Source organism: Colobus angolensis, unplaced genomic scaffold (genome assembly GCF_000951035.1).
Source record: "Colobus angolensis palliatus isolate OR3802 unplaced genomic scaffold, Cang.pa_1.0 Scaffold36, whole genome shotgun sequence".
Lineage (NCBI taxonomy): Eukaryota > Metazoa > Chordata > Mammalia > Primates > Cercopithecidae > Colobus > Colobus angolensis.
In genome coordinates, this window is record NW_012116932.1 from 5,405,770 (window position 1) to 5,421,555 (window position 15,786).

The window sequence follows — 15,786 nt, forward strand, 5'->3', positions numbered from 1 at the left end:
CCATTCATTAATTCATTCATTCATTCAACGAACATTTATTAAGCACATAGATCATGCCAGGCTTGGGACAGATGAGTAGGATACTATCGTCCCTGTTCTTCAGGCTATTGGAGTTGAGTCAGGGAAAAGGACACAAGTATACAATTACAAAACCCTATGGAGCTGCAGTGACAGGGCTGTGCGAACAGAGGCACCTGACCAACTCGAGCACAGATGGGTGGAAGTGGTCGTGAGTATCAGGAAAGGGTCCTAGTGTGTGTTGCATGCAGAGAATCTGCAGGTGAGGGGCACCAGGCAGGTCCCGGGAAGGGTGGCATTCTAAGCAGTGGGCCTGAGGCTGGGTTGCGGGTACGTGATGGGCTGAAGAGAAAGGAGACAGCCTGAGCACTGAGTGCCTGAAACCATGCTCAGGAGGCTGGGGTTTATCTTGGAGGTAGTGGGAACCCTGGATTACCAGGGGGAGTGGTGTGGACAGGGCTGAATGTATGAAGGGCTTGTGGGAGTCATGGGGAAGGTAGGCTGGAGGCAGGGAGGCTGCAGTAGAGACCTGGAGAAGAATGACAAGCAAGTAGTGCTGGAGAAGACATGGTAGAGTCAAGAGTCACAGACAAATCAGTGGGATATGAGGACCCTTGGATGTGGGGTGGGAAGGTGGAGGAGTCAGGGATGACAATTGAGTTGTGCCCTGGGTGGATGGGGAGAATTCCCTGAGAAAGAGAACCCAGAAAGGAGGAGGTCTGAAGGGAGACAGAACTCAGTCTGGGACATGCTAAGTTTGAGACATTTGTGGGATATTCAGTCATGGGCGTCAGGGAGTATCTAGGAGGGAAATGGGTGTCCAGGCCTGGGATTCGGGAGAGAGAAGTAGACAAGATCACCCAGGGAATCTCTGTTGTGTTTAACAAGAACCAAAACAAGAAATTCCTGTTAGGTCACGGAGGAAGAAGCATCTTCAGAAAAATTAGTTACATCCTAGTAAGGATTTGAAAATATGGTAATCCAGCATGGAGAAAAGTGATCCCAGCACCACCAAGGGACTGGATGAGATGGACTTGGGTCCTGACTCCCACTCCCAGCATGGTGTGATCTTGGGTAAGTGACATCACTTCTCTGTGCCTCATGGAAATACTAATGATCATAGCAGAAGCCCAAGCTTTAATAATGCTTACTGCGTATTAATAGGAGGCACTGTGCTATGTACTTATACTCATAATGACCCTATGACAGATGAGAATACAGGGGCACCAGAAAGCCAGATGATGCATCCCAGGTCACTGCTTGTGAATGGTAGAGCCAGGGATCAAACCCAGACAGGATGCCCTGAGTGTGTACCAAGCACTCCACAGCACCACCCTGTAGAATCGTAAGGATTAAGTTGGATGGCATCTGGAAAGGCCTCAGAGTTGTATCTGGCATGCACTAAGTGTTCAGTCAATGTCCTTTGATATCATTATTAATACTCTTCCTTCTACTGAAACAACTATCATTATTAGGATCATTTTTGACTTTGCTTTTACTTTCAGGAAATAGAAAAGCAATTGTGGTGCCCCCAAGCAGTCATAATAAATTCATGTCAATTGCTTCCTCCATCCCCTTTAGAGGACCTCTACTCAGTTCTCTCACCAAGAGTCCTATTTTATATAACACTTACTCCTAAGAACTGTCTCAGATCCTTTTGCAATGAGACAAGTTATACAGTCTCCAAAGTAAAATAGTTGTAGGGATTTTTATTCATGGTGAAATGTGTGCAATGCCTGTCAAGAATGAGCTGTTCCCCATCCAAGGGGAACCATCTCTTCAACACCAGCACCACTGCCCAGGACAGTTACCCTCACATGGCACACAGAGTCTGCTGCAAACGAACCTGGCCTGCCCCGGACAAGGCTAGGACTTGAGAGAAGTCAAAGCCTGAAGCCTTCATCTTTTCCAAGATGATATCCAGGGCCTGAGAAGAAAAACAGAACCCACCATGACTGCACAGAACCACTGAATCAGACACGCAAGCCTCAGAATTGAAACACAAGTGCCTGCCATTACAGCAGAGGACTCTGGGCAGATGATGAAAAAACTCATGACTTGGGATTTGTAAGCACTAGAGTACAGTATTTAAACAAGTAGGCATCAATCAAATAAAAAGGTCAACTATCCTAAAAATATTTTAAATAAATGGAATCATAAACCACCAATGCTCAAATTTTACTCCCCCTCCTTTTTTTTTTTTCAAGACAGGGTCTTGCTCTAGTTCCCAGACTGAAATGGAGTGGTGCAATCTTAGCTCACCGCAGCCTCAACCTCTCAGGTCCAAGTGATCCTTCCATCTCAGCCTCCTGAGTGGCTGGAACTACATGTGCATGCCATCACCTCACACCAGTAATCCCAGCACTTTTGGAGGCCAAGGCAGAAGGATCACTTGAGCTCAGGAGTTCAAGACCAGTGTGGGCAACATAATGAGATCCCATCTCTACAAAAAAATGAAAAATTTAGCTGGGTGTGGTGGCATGAGCCTGTAATTGCAGCTAGTCAGGAGGCTGAGGAGGGAGGATACTTGAGCCCAGGAGATTGAGGCTATAGTGAGCCATGATCACACCACTGCACTCCAGTCTGGGCAACACAGTGAGACCTTGTCTCAAAAACAAACAAAGTAAGGCAGCCAACTTTTGGCTTCTTTTATTTGCATTTTCAAGCCACTATATTAGTGATTTGACTTTACTGCAACAGGGAAGTGAAGAGCAAAGTAGAGAGCTCCCATGAGAGTGGAGCATCAGGCCCAGGAGCCAGAGGCTGGAGGGAGTGGATAGAGATGATGGCCACCTGTTCCAGGCCCCTATTCCAGCCTTTACTGTCTGGTTGGACTCTCCTTTCTAGCAAAACCCAATGAGTGGGATGGATGGTGGTGCCCAGTAGAACTTGGCACCATCCTCCTAAGATTTCACAGCAGGAATTAGAGATTCTCTCTGACCTGTGTTTTCCTGAAGGCAGAGAAGACTCTCTCACTTTTGCCTGACTCCACCACCCCCAGCCTTTGCTTGGAGGGCTCCTTTCAGCCCTGGCTGTGGATGCCCTCTCTATCTGTGCCCATCAAACCTCGGGCAGGGAGTGGGGCACAGCTGGAACAGGGGCTGGCAGAGCTAGGATCAAGTTTGGTCCTGGAGGCTGTGTCAGATCAGAAATCACCCTGGCCCCACCCCCAAGCGTGGCTCTCACCCACTACGCACCTCCCCAGGTGAAGGCCTTGGCCTATGAGATGCCCTCGACATCATCACTGGGACCTCCTGACACTGACCATTGCCTCTAACCCCTGACCCTCCCACTCTGCCCCTTGGTCTGGCTCAGCTCCCTCTGAAGTACATTCTAGCCAGTTTGTCTGGATAAAAATCCATCCTTTACACCAGTTCTCCAGTGTATGAATCAGGGTTACACCAATAAAAAAGAAATCATATTAGTTATTTTTAACAAAAAGAATTTAATATAGGGAACTGGTTAGATAGGTATTGGAGGACTGAAAAAAGCCTTTGGAAGACACACACTTAGTTGGCCTCCAGTTTCAGGGACTTGGGGACCCTGTAGCATATGATGAGGTAGCCCCCGGTGCTACCATGCCTCTCTGTGCTTTCCACATCCCTGCTTCTGCGGCCCCCTAGGTCACCAGATCCTGCTACAGGCATTCTCCTTTCCTGTTGATCCTCAGAGGCAGGCCTGGCTTGGGACTGATATGAGTCTGACTGGCCAGGCAATAACTTGCCATTCTGAATGCTTAGGGAGCTAAGGGATCCTGGAGGCTGAGAACTAAGACCCTAAGGGTTATGTTTGTATTTCTTTTTTTCTTTTTCTTTTTTTTTGAGATGGAGTTTCACTCTTGTTATCCAGGCTGGAGTGCAATGGTGCAATCTTAGCTCACTGCAACCTCCACCTCCCAGGTTCCAGTGATTCTCCTGCCTCAGCCTCCTGAGTAGCAGGGATTACAGACATGTGCCACCATGCCCGGCTTAACTTTTGTATTTTTAGTAGAGACGGGGTTTCACCATGTTGGCCAGGCTGGTCTCAAACTCCTGACTTCAGGTGATCCACCTGCCTCGGTCTCCCAAAGTGCTGGGATTATAGGCGTGAGCCTCCACACCCAACCTATGTTTGTATTTCATGGTACAAGGGAGGCCACAGGGCCTGACTGCAGATGTTTGGAAAAGATTTGCTCTGTGGTATTTTAAAGATGGTTAATGGCAGGACTTGCCATCTACTGTGGCTCCACCACCTGGAAGTTCTGAGCCTGGGAGTGTTGACACCAGCTGAGGCTGAGCCTGGTCCCAGGAGCCATGCCAACTCCACTTTCCCATGAGGACTTGGTCTCAACAGATGCTCTCATTGGCTGCCACCTTTGGACTTCCTAGCAAATCAACGAGTCTGCCAGTGAGACAGGCTGGGGACAGAAGGAGAACAGGAATCCCTACGCTTACCTGGACCCACATTAGCACTGGAGAAGTGACCGTCAGCCCATCCTTGTGCACATGAACACCGCCCTGAGTCCTGCAAGAACAACAGAGAATCAGGCCAGAGCCTCAGGGCAGGCAGACTGTTGCAAAGCCAGGAGAAATCCTGTGATAGATGACTCTGGAAATGTCCAGATGAAGGAGAACCTTCCCCAACCCCAAGTGCAAACTGTTGATTGAACAGGCACAAGGGCTGCAAAGATGGAAAGAGAAGACAGGCAAATCGCCCAGAGTGGCCCAGAGGTGGCAATTCTCAGAAAGCACCTTCTAAAGAAACCTTCTAGATAAGAAAGGCTCACCCTGGGGGAGTGCAGGGTTGGATTATAAAATCCCTTTCAAGCCCCATAGGTTTGGAGAGGTAGAAGGGGGCAGCTACCCAGAGATGCTGCCTTGGAGGAAAGAGTCTCTCTACTATCACAACAGACCAGGAAGTCCTTGGATGACAGGCTTTGGAAGTTTGACTGGAACCCTCTCACCACCCTCCTCACTCCTAGAAGATTCTAGCGCAAAGAGCTGATCTGATAAAATCCAACCCTTTTAACTGTGTGTTTAAAAAGAGAAAACCAGGCTCAGAATCCACACTGAGATTCTATTAGATAACCATGTGATCTAGCCATTCAATTCCTAAGTATCCAGCCAAGAGAAATGAAAGTTTAAGTCCATAGAAAGATTTGTACACAAATATTCATAGCAGACTTATTTGTAATAATTAACTGGAGTCAACCCAGTGTCCCTAAACAAGTGAACAGATAAATTGTGGTGCATATATGTGATATCATACTACAGAGCAAGAAAAAATATGAACTATTGATATGTACACAATTATAACTTATATAGGAATAGACTAGAAGGTGTAAATTCATCTATACTGAGAAAAGGAGATCAGTGGTTGTCTAAATCTAGTGGGTTCTAGGAACAGGCCCTAAGCCTGTCATAAAAAGGCCTTAAAGAAACTGGCCACAAACAGGAATTCTGCAGCAATGTGACATGCTCATGATGGCTATGACACTCATGCTGGAGGTTGCTGGTTTACTGAAATAAGGGCAAGGAACACCTGGCCCACCCAGGGCAGAAAACTGCTCAAGGCATTCCTAAACCACAAACGATGGCATGAGCGATCTGTGCCTTAAGGACATGTTCCTGCTGCAGATAATCAGCCAGAGCCTGTTTCTCTGCTCCTCACTAAGAATGCTTTGTTTCCCATAAGGAACGCTTTTAGCTAATCTATAATCTATAGAAACGATGTTTATCGCAAGCTTACTGTCAATAAATATGTAGGTAAAACTCTGTTTGTGGCTCTCAGCTCTCAAGGCTGTTAGCCGATTCCACACTGCACTTTATTTCTGGGTCTTTGTCTTCATTCCTCTAGTGCTGCTGGGTTGGGGTCTCCATGACCGAGCTGGTCTTGGTAGGTGGCACCCAACATGGGGCTCGAACCCAGGTCAAAGGGTTGCCGGAGCAACAGCTGGAGAACATGGAACTACGCTGGAGGACACCCAAGTACTCTTAAGCAATCCCCATGGTAAGTAAGAAGGGGAGTTCAGAAGCATCAGGGTAACAATGGGACAAGGGTCGAGCAGGCACAAGGCTTATTTGAGTCTGCTTCGGCAGCTCCTCAGAAAACAGGGAGTGAAGGTTAGCACTAGCCAACTTATGCAGCTTTTTAGTGCGGTAGAGAAATATTGTCCCTGGTTTCTGGACCAAGGGACTATGAATGTAGAGGTCTGGGAAAAGGTAGGCAGCACACTGAAAAAGGCATATAAGGATGGTGCTGAGGATATTCCTATAACTGTCTGGTCAGTGTGGGCTCTGGTTCGTTCCACCTTGCAGCCTTTCCACACAGATGATGAGGAGAAGGAATCAGAGGAAGAAGGAGAGTATAACGAAGTAACAGAAGAGATGACAAAGCAGGTTCGTTTGCCAGCTAAAGTGGCAAAGGAGGGAGAGGTTTGTCCCTACCCCTCTCCACCCCCTCATTATTTTGAAGAAAAAGAGTGGCCTGACCCTCCAGATCTTTCTTTTCTGGAGGACACTGGGTGAAAAGTTGTTGTCCCAGTGACTGTCCAAGCAGTGCCTCGAGTGAATGCTCTCACGCAGGAATTCAGCAAGCTAGATGAGAGGGTTATATGGATGGTTGGGTTGACAGTTCCCTGTTAGATTACACCCAGATGATCAACAGGGGAATATTATGGCTACATTTGAGCCTTTTCCTTTGAAATTACTCAAAGAATTTAAACAAGCTATTAATCAATATGGACCAGGTTCTCCTTTTGTAATGGGACTGTTAAAGAATGTTGCTGTCTCCAGTCGGATGATTTCTACTGACTGGGACGCTCTTACTCGAGCTTGTCTGATTGCTGCTCAGTTCTTAAAATTTAAAACTTAGTGGGCAGATGAAACTTCCATCCAGGCTGCTCACAATGCCCAGGCCCAACCTCAAGTTAATATAACTACAGACCAAGTTTGGGGGTCAGCGGCGGGGCTGGTTTAGGTGCACAAGTGGTCATGCATGATGATGCTATAGAGCAGCTTAGAGGAGTGTGCATTAGAGCTTGGGGAAAAGATCACTTCAGGAGGAGAACAATATCCTTCCTTTAGTGCTGTCAAACAGGGACTGAAAGAACCTTATGCAGATTTTACAGCTTAGTTACAGGAATCTCTTAAAAAGGTGATTGCAGATTCCGCTGCTCAGGATACAGTGTTGCAGTTATTAGTTTTCGACAATGCCAATCCTGAGTGCCAAGCCGCTCTGTGACCTATTAGAGGAAAAGCATATTTGGTTGAGTATATTAAAGCTTGTGACGGTATCGGAGGTAATCTGCATAAAGCTATTCTGCTAGCCCAGGCAATTGCAGGACTGACAGTAGGTAAAGGAAATACTTCGTTTCCTGGAGCTTGTTTTAACTGTGGGAAACACAGTCATACTAAAAAAGAAGTTCGAAAAAATCAGTAAGTCAGGCTGCCAGTTGGGGGTAAAAAGAAAACTGCTGAGCCTGGAATATGTCCAAAATGCAAAAAAGGAAAACACTGGGCTAATCAGTGTCACTCTAAGTTTGATAAAGATGTGAACCCGATTTCGGGAAATGCTATGAGGGGCCCATCCTGGGCCCCATTCCAAACTGAGGAGCTCTGGCCACTCCCTCACCCCTGTACAATGCCTGTCCCCCACCACAGCAGGTAGTGCCGCAGTAGATTTATGCTGCACAAAAGCTGTGAGCCTTTTGCCTGGGGAACTCCCGCAAAAAGGGCCAACAGGAGTCTGTGGACCCTTGCCAGGGGGGACAGTAGGATTACTTCTAGGTACAGGTACAAACAGCAGTCACTGATTCAGATTACAAGGGGGAAATTCAAATTGTTATATCTACTGCTGTTCCCCGGAAAGCAGAGCCAGGAGAGCGTACAGCACAGCTCCTGACTGTGCCATATATGGAAATAGGGAAAGCAGAAACTAAACGAACAGGAGGATTTGGAAGCACAAATAAACAAGGCAAAGCAGGTTATTGGGTGAATCAAATTACCAATAAGCATCCTACCTGTGAAATAACCATTCAAGGAAAAAAATTTAAAGGACTGGTAGATACAGGAGTGGACATTTCAATCATTTCTCTACAGCATTGGCCATCTGTGTGGCCATTCAACCTACTCAATTTAACATAATTGGAGCCGGTAAAGCCCCTGAAGTATATCAAAGTAGTTACATTTTGCATTGTGAAGGGCCCGATGGACAACCTGGGACTATTTAACCAATTACAACTTCTGTACCTATAAATTTATGGGGGAAGATTTATTACAACAATGGGGAGCACAAGTGTTAATTCCAGAACAATTATATAGCCCTCAAGTCAACATATGATGCATGAAATACGGTATGTCCCTGGTATGGGACTAGGAAAAAATTTGCAAGGTTTGAAGGAACTGCTTAAAGTGGAAAGAAACAGTTCCCGCCAAGGCTTAGGATACCATTTTTGATGGCAGCCATTGCTAAGCCTCCAGAACCTATACCTTTAAAATGGTTAACAGATAAGCCAATTTGGATAGAACAATGGCCACTGAGTAAAGAGAAACTGGAGGCTTTAGAGAACTTAGTTACTGAACAATTAGAAAAAGGACACATAGCTCCAACATTTTCCCCCTGGAATTCTCCAGTCTTTGTTATTAAATCAGGTAAATGGAGATTGTTGACAGATCTTACAGCCATTAATTCAGTTACACAACCTATCGGGGCATTACAGCCAGGACTGCCTTCTCCTGCTCTGATTCCAAAAAATTGGCCTTTAATAGTCATAGATTTAAAAGACTGTTTCTTTACTATCCCCTTAGCTGAGCAAGACTGTGAATGGTTTGCATTTACGATTCCTGCGGTCAACAACTTGCAGCCTTGTAAGCGTTTTCATTGAAAAGTGTTGCCACAAGGCATGTTAAACAGTCCAACAATTTGTCAGACTTATGTAGGACAAGCAATTGAACCTACTCGTAAATTGTTACATTATTCATTATATAGATGATATTCTTTGTTGCTGCCCCCCACTCGAGAAATATTACTCCAAAGTTATAATCACTTGCAAAATTCGATTTCTCATGCCGGTTTAATTACAGCTCCTGACAAAATTCAGACTACTACTCCTTACTCCTACTTGCGGACCTTAGTAAACGACACTACTATTGTGCCACAGAAAGTAACCACACATAGGGATCAATTGAAAACACTGAATGACTTTCAAAAATTACTACGGTGTATATGTGCCACATTTTCTTAATCCAGTCTGTCACTGATGGACATTTGGGTTGATTCCAAGTCTGTGGAATACTATGCAGCCATAAAAAAGGATGAGTTTGTATCCTTTGTAGGGACATGGATGCAGCTGGAAACCATCATTCTTAGCAAACTATCACAAGAACAGAAAACCAAACACCGCATGTTCTCACTCATAGGTGGGAACTGAACAATGAGATCACTTGGACTCGGGAAGGGGAACATCACACACCGGGGCCTATCATGGGGAGGGGGGAAGGGGGAGGGATTGCACTGGGAGTTATACCTGATGTAAATGACGAGTTGATGGGTGCAGACGAGTTGATGGGTGCAGCACATCAACATGGCACAAGTATACATATGTAACAAACCTGCACGTTATGCACATGTACCCTAGAACTTAAAGTATAATAATAAATAAATAAATAAATAAATAAATAAATAAAAACTACTAGGGGACATTAATCGGATACGGCCTGCTCTAGGCATTCCTACCTATGCCATGAGTAATCTGTCTTCTATCCTTAGAGGAGATCCTAGTCTCCTTGGCAATTAACAAAAGAAGCTGAGGCAGAGCTGCAGCTAATCGAAAAGCAAGTCCATAAGGCCCAAATAAATACAACAGATCCAGAGAAGACTATAGATTTGCTAATTTTTCCAACTCAGCATTCACCTACTAGTGTTATTGTTCAAGAGCAAGATCTTGTAGAGTGGCTTTCCTTCCACATACTAATTCACGGACTTTGACTCCTTATTTGGATCAAATTGCTACTATAATAGGAAATGGGAGAACTCGGATTTTTAAATTACATGGATATGATCCTGGAAAAGTTATTGTCCCTCTCACAAAGGCACAAATACAGCAAGCTTTTATAAATAATCTTACTTGGCAAACCCGTTTAGCTGACTTTGTGGGTATTCTCGATAATGATTTTCCTAACATGAAACTGTTTCAATTTTTAAAACTAACTAATTGGATTCTCCCTAAAATAACTAAATTCAAACCAATTGAAGGTGCTGAGAATGTCTTCACAGATGGGTCTAGTAATGGTAAAGCCTCTTATTCTGGATCGAAAGGTAGTTTTCCAGACGCCCTCTACTTCAGCTAAAAAAGCAGAGCTTGTAGCTGTAATTGAGGTATCGACTGCTTTTAGTGTGCCTACTAATGTGATTTCTGATTCTTCATATATGGTTCATTCTACACAGTTAGTTGAAAATGCTCAGCTACAATTCTACACAGATGAGCAACTGATGACTTTATTTACCCAACTGAAAACAGCAGTTAGGAGCAGAATGTATCCTTTTTATATTACTCATATTAGTGCTCATACACCTCTTCCAGGACCTTTAACTACAGGGAATCAAATGGCTGATCGCCTAGTTGCTACTGCAATATCTAATGCTAGACACTTTCACAGTTTAACCCATGTTAATGCCTCTGGTCTCAAACGCAGATACAGCATTACCTGGAAAGAAGTTAAAGCTTTTATCCAGCAATGCCCAACTTGCCAAATGGTGCATTCCTCATCTTTTACAGGAGGAGTTAATTCTTGAGGATTGGAACATAATCCTCTTTGGCAAATGGATGTCACACATGTTCCCTCGTTTGGGAGACTAGCTTATGTTCATGTAATGTGTGCACACCTTTTCTCACTTTGTCTGGGCTACATGCCAATCAGGAGAGTCTTCTGCTTGTGTTAAATGTCACCTTTTGCAATGTTTTGTGGTGATGGGCATTCCAGCTTCTATTAAAACAGATGATGCCCCAGGCTACACTAGCCAAGCTCTAGCTACATTTTTTTCTATATGGAATATTAAACACATTATTGGTATTCCATATAATTCTCAAAGACAAGCCATAGTGGAAAGAATGAATCTCTCCCTGAAACAGCAGTTACAAAAACAAAAAAGGAGAGACAGTGACTATAGGACTTCACATATGCAACTAAATCTAGCATTATTAACTTTAAATTTTTTGAGCCTGCCTAAAGGCCAGATGCTATTAGCAGCTGAACAGCATCTACAGAAACCAGCTGCAAAGACAGAAGCAGAATAACTGGTTTTGTGGAGAGATCCGATTAAAAAAATTTGGGAAATAGGTAAAATAATAACATGGGGTAGAGGTTATGCTTGTGTTTCTCCAGGCCAAAATCAGCAGCCGATCTGGATATCATCAAGACACCTGAAACCTTATCATGAGCCAGATGCTGAAGAAGAGATTTTGGGAGTAACCCGAGGACCCCAACAGCTGCAGCCATGTTGAGACTGGCAATCAGGAAGACACCAGTCTCGGCAAGCAACACTTGTCAGGCACAGCCACCCACCTGGGACCAGATCAAGAAGTTGACACAGATGGCGAAAGAAAATCTGAAGAAGGTGGGATGACCAATTACAATGAATAATCTAATGGTAGCTATGATGGCTGTGCTCACCATTGCCATGAGTATTCCCCCAGTAACTGCTGAAACAAAAAACAATTATACTTATTTGGCATATATTCCTTTTCCACCACTTCTACAGCCAGCAACATGGTTAGACGCACCCCCCGCCCAGTGGAGGTATACACTAATGGTTTTTGGATGCCTGGTTCTACAGATGATAGAGGCCCGTCTCATCCCCAAAAGGAGGGAATAATTACGAATATATTGTTGGGATTTGAGCACCTATTTGCTTGGGAAAAGCCAATAGGTGTTTACCTCCCAGTCATCAATCTTGGCTGGCAATAGTGCCTGAACATAACATCTCTGTGGCACAATTACATATGCTTTCTGGTCTTAGTATTTATCACAGTGATTATGCTCCTGTAACCAAAGTTTACCGCCCTCAAAAACCTATCTGTAAAGTAGATCGGACATGGTCAAAAAAAATGAAGGGATTTGCTTGTATCGCAGGGCACGCACAGGTGTTTCATAATGATTCATATGGAGTCATTATTGGTTGGTCCCCTAAAGGGGCACTTAGGAGGCTCACCTCTCAATCTGTAGGTAATGGTCACCCTGCATCTAAACAAAACGATATCAGATGGTGGACACTATAAAAAGTACAGCGAGAGTTCCTATTATTTGGGCATATGGTGGTATAGTGATACCTCAACCCCAAATGATATGGTCTGCTGTAGGAGCTAAACATAAGGAGTTGTGGAAAATATTAATGGCACTACAAAAGATAAAGATTTGGGAAGGGAAATATACTAAGCCAACCCAATATAATCCTAATGACATGTTAGAATTGGCTCACAACGATTCCGTCTGGATATAGAGTTGTGTCCGTCCTCCTTTCCTGCTTGTAGTGGGTGATTTAATACTTGATCTCCCTAATCATCATGTGACTTGTCAAGAATGTAGATTGCTTTCTTGTGTGAATTCTTCCTTGTATAATACTGATCATTTAATTTTAGTGGTAAGAGCCCGAGAAGGAATATGGATACCTGTAAAGCTTTCCCGTCCTTGGGAAGCCTCTCCTTCTGTGCATGTTATTACTGAAATTCTTCAAAAGATTCTGAGATGCTCTCAGCGTTTCATTGCCACTTTAATTTTAATCATTATAGGATTGATTGCTGTCATAGCTACTGCCGCAGCAGCTGGAGTTACTTTGCATTTCACAGTACAAACAGCAGACTGTGTAAACAATTGGCAGAAAAATTCTACTTTGTTGTGGAATTCCCAAGCTAAAATAAACCAGAAACTAGCTAATCAGATTAATGATCTCTGACAGACTATTGTATGGTTGGAAGATCATGTAGTTAGTTTAGAATATAGAATGCAGTTACAATGTGATTAGAATACTTCTGATGTTTGCATTACTCCTCATCTGTATAATGAAACAGAACATGAGTGGGAAAGAGTTAAGAGACATTTAAAGGGTCATACTGGAAATTTATCTTTGGGTATTGCAAAACTGAAGGAACAAGTATTTCAAGCCTCTCAGGCACATCTGACGCTAATGCCAGGAACTGAAGTGCCTGAAGGATCTGCAGACAGATTAGCAGCTATTAACCCATTAAAATGGATCAAGACACTTGGAGGCTCTGTGACTTTAATGATGATTGTGCTTTTAATCTGTGTTGTTCGTCTTTGTGTAGTCCGCAGATGCGGATCCCGAATCCTGCGAGAAGTAGCCCACCGTGACAAAAGTGCCTTTGCCTTTATCACTTTGCAAAAACAAAAAGGGAGACATGTTGGAAACAGGCCCTAAGCCTGTCATAAAAAGGCCTTAAAGAAATTGGCCATAAACAGGATTTCTGCAGCAATGTGACATGCTCATGATGGCTATGACACTCATGCTGGAGGTTGCTGGTTTACCGAAATAAGGGCAAGGAACACCTGGCCCACACAGGGTGGAAAACCGCTCAAGGCGTTCCTAAACCACAAACGATGGCATGAGCGATCTGTGCCTTAAGGACATGTTCCTGCTGCAGATAATCAGCCAGAGCTTGTTTCTCTGCTCCTTGCTAAGAATGCTTTGTTTCCCATAAGGAATGCTTTTAGCTAATCTATAATCTATAGACATGATGTTTATCACAGGCTTACTGTCAATAAAAATGTGGGTAAAACTCTATTCATGACTCTCAGCTCTCAAGGCTGTTAGCACCCTGATTCCCACACTGCACTTTATTTCTGGGTCTTTGCCTTCATTCCTCTAGTGCTGGTGGGTTGGGGTCTCCACAACCAAGCTTGTCTCAGTAAGTGGGAAAAAAGGGATCTTTTGGGGTGTGATATAAATATTCTGTATCTTGATTGTGGTGGTAGTTTCACAGCTATAGGTCTATATAGCTGTGAAATACATTTAAGTATACATTTTTAATGGATGGCATTTTGTGCATAAATTATATTCAATAATACGGATTTTTTTGGCTAGGTGCGGTGGCTCACACCTGTAATCCCAGCACTTTGGGAGTCCAAGGCAGGTGGATCACAAGGTCAGGAGATCGAGACCATCCTGGCTAACACAGTGAAACCCCGTCTCTACTAAAAAGACAAAAAAATTAGCCGGGCGTGGTGGTGGGCACCTGTAGTCCCAGCTACTCGGGAGGCTGAGGCAGGAGAAGGGCATGAACCCAGGAGGCAGAGCTTGCTTGCAGTAAGCCGAGATGGCACCACTGCACTCCAACCTGGGTGACAGAGAGAGACTCTGTCTCAATAACAATAATAATAATAATAATAACATGGATTTTTAAAAAAAGATACTACTAGGGAAAAAGAGGAAGAGAGCAACAAAATTTTACTATAGACAACAAAAGCTCACCAAAAAATGTGGACTTTACAAAACAGATAAAAACTGTAACCAGACATTCTGCCATGTATTTAACAAATTAAAACTGGCATTTCAGCTGCACGCAGTGGCTCACACCTATAATCCCAGTGCTTTGGGAGGCCAAGGCAGGCGGATCACCTGAAGTCGGGAGTTCAAGACCAGCCTGGCCAAAAGGGTGAAACCCCGTCTCTACTAAAAATACAAAAATTAGCCAGGCATGATGGAGGGCACCTGTAATCCCAGGTGACTAAGGCAGGAGAATTGGGAGACTAAGGCAGGAGAATTGCTTGAACCCAGGAGGTGGAGGATGCAATGAGCTGAGATCGTGCCACTGCACTCCAGCCTGGGCGTGACAGAGCGAGGCTCTGTCTAAAAAAAAAAAAAAGAAAGAAAGAAACCACACACACACAACAAAACTGGCATGTCCAGCTAAGAAGGAAGACCAGAGCTACCCTATGCCCCAAAAGCACCAGACCCAAATGGTTTTACAGAAAAATTATACCAAACCTTTAAATAGCAAATATTTCTAATACTATTTAAATTGTTGTAGAGCGCCCGAAAAGAAGGAAAATTTTTCCAGTTATTTTAGTGAAGTAAATATAAAATTGATACCAAAACCTAACCAATACTGCACCAAAGCACAAACAGCAAAAGGAAAAAAGTAGGAAAATTAGACTTTATCAAAAGTAAAAACATTGCTTCAAAGGATCATCAAGAAAGTGAAAAGACAACCCACAGAATGGGACAAAAATTTTGAGATCACGTATCTGACAAGGGACTTGTATCCAGAATATATATTAAAAAAAAAAAACTTTTACAACTCAATAATAAAAGAGAAATAACACAGTTTTTTTTAAAAGGGCAAAAGATCTTAATAGACATTTCTTAAAGAAGATATACAAATGGCAAAGATACTCAATATCATTTTCATTAGATAAATGCAAATCAAAAGCTCAGTGAGATAACATTTCACATCCACTAGGATGGCTGTCATCTGTAATTAAAAAGACAGTCAATAATAAATGTTAAGCAAGGATGTGGAGAAACTGGAGGCATCATCTAACAGTGGTGGGAATGGAAAATGGTATAGCTACTTTGGAAAATAGTTTGGCAATTCTTCAAAACGTTGAACATAGAGTTTCCATGTGACCCAGCAATTCCACTTTTAGGTAATATACCCAATAGAAATGAAAATAGGCCGGGCACGGTGGCTCAAGCCTGTAATCCCAGCACTTTGGGAGGCCGAGACAGGCGGATCACGAGGTCAGGAGATCGAGACCATCCTGGCTGACACGG

General features: G+C 43.7%; 1 protein-coding gene across 2 annotated transcripts in view; it reads right to left on the minus strand.

Annotated features, from left to right (window-relative positions):
• Positions 1 to 15,786, minus strand: part of XYLB (xylulokinase homolog (H. influenzae)) — a 75,926-nt gene that overhangs the window by 48,087 nt on the left and 12,053 nt on the right. For both annotated transcript variants that reach the window (XM_011953313.1, XM_011953314.1), the window contains exons 3-4: positions 4,452 to 4,521; positions 1,865 to 1,945 (exon numbers count right to left, since the gene is read on the minus strand). In XM_011953313.1, the coding sequence (XP_011808703.1) occupies positions 1,865 to 1,945; positions 4,452 to 4,521 (151 nt within the window). The remainder of the gene's footprint in view (positions 1 to 1,864; positions 1,946 to 4,451; positions 4,522 to 15,786) is intronic.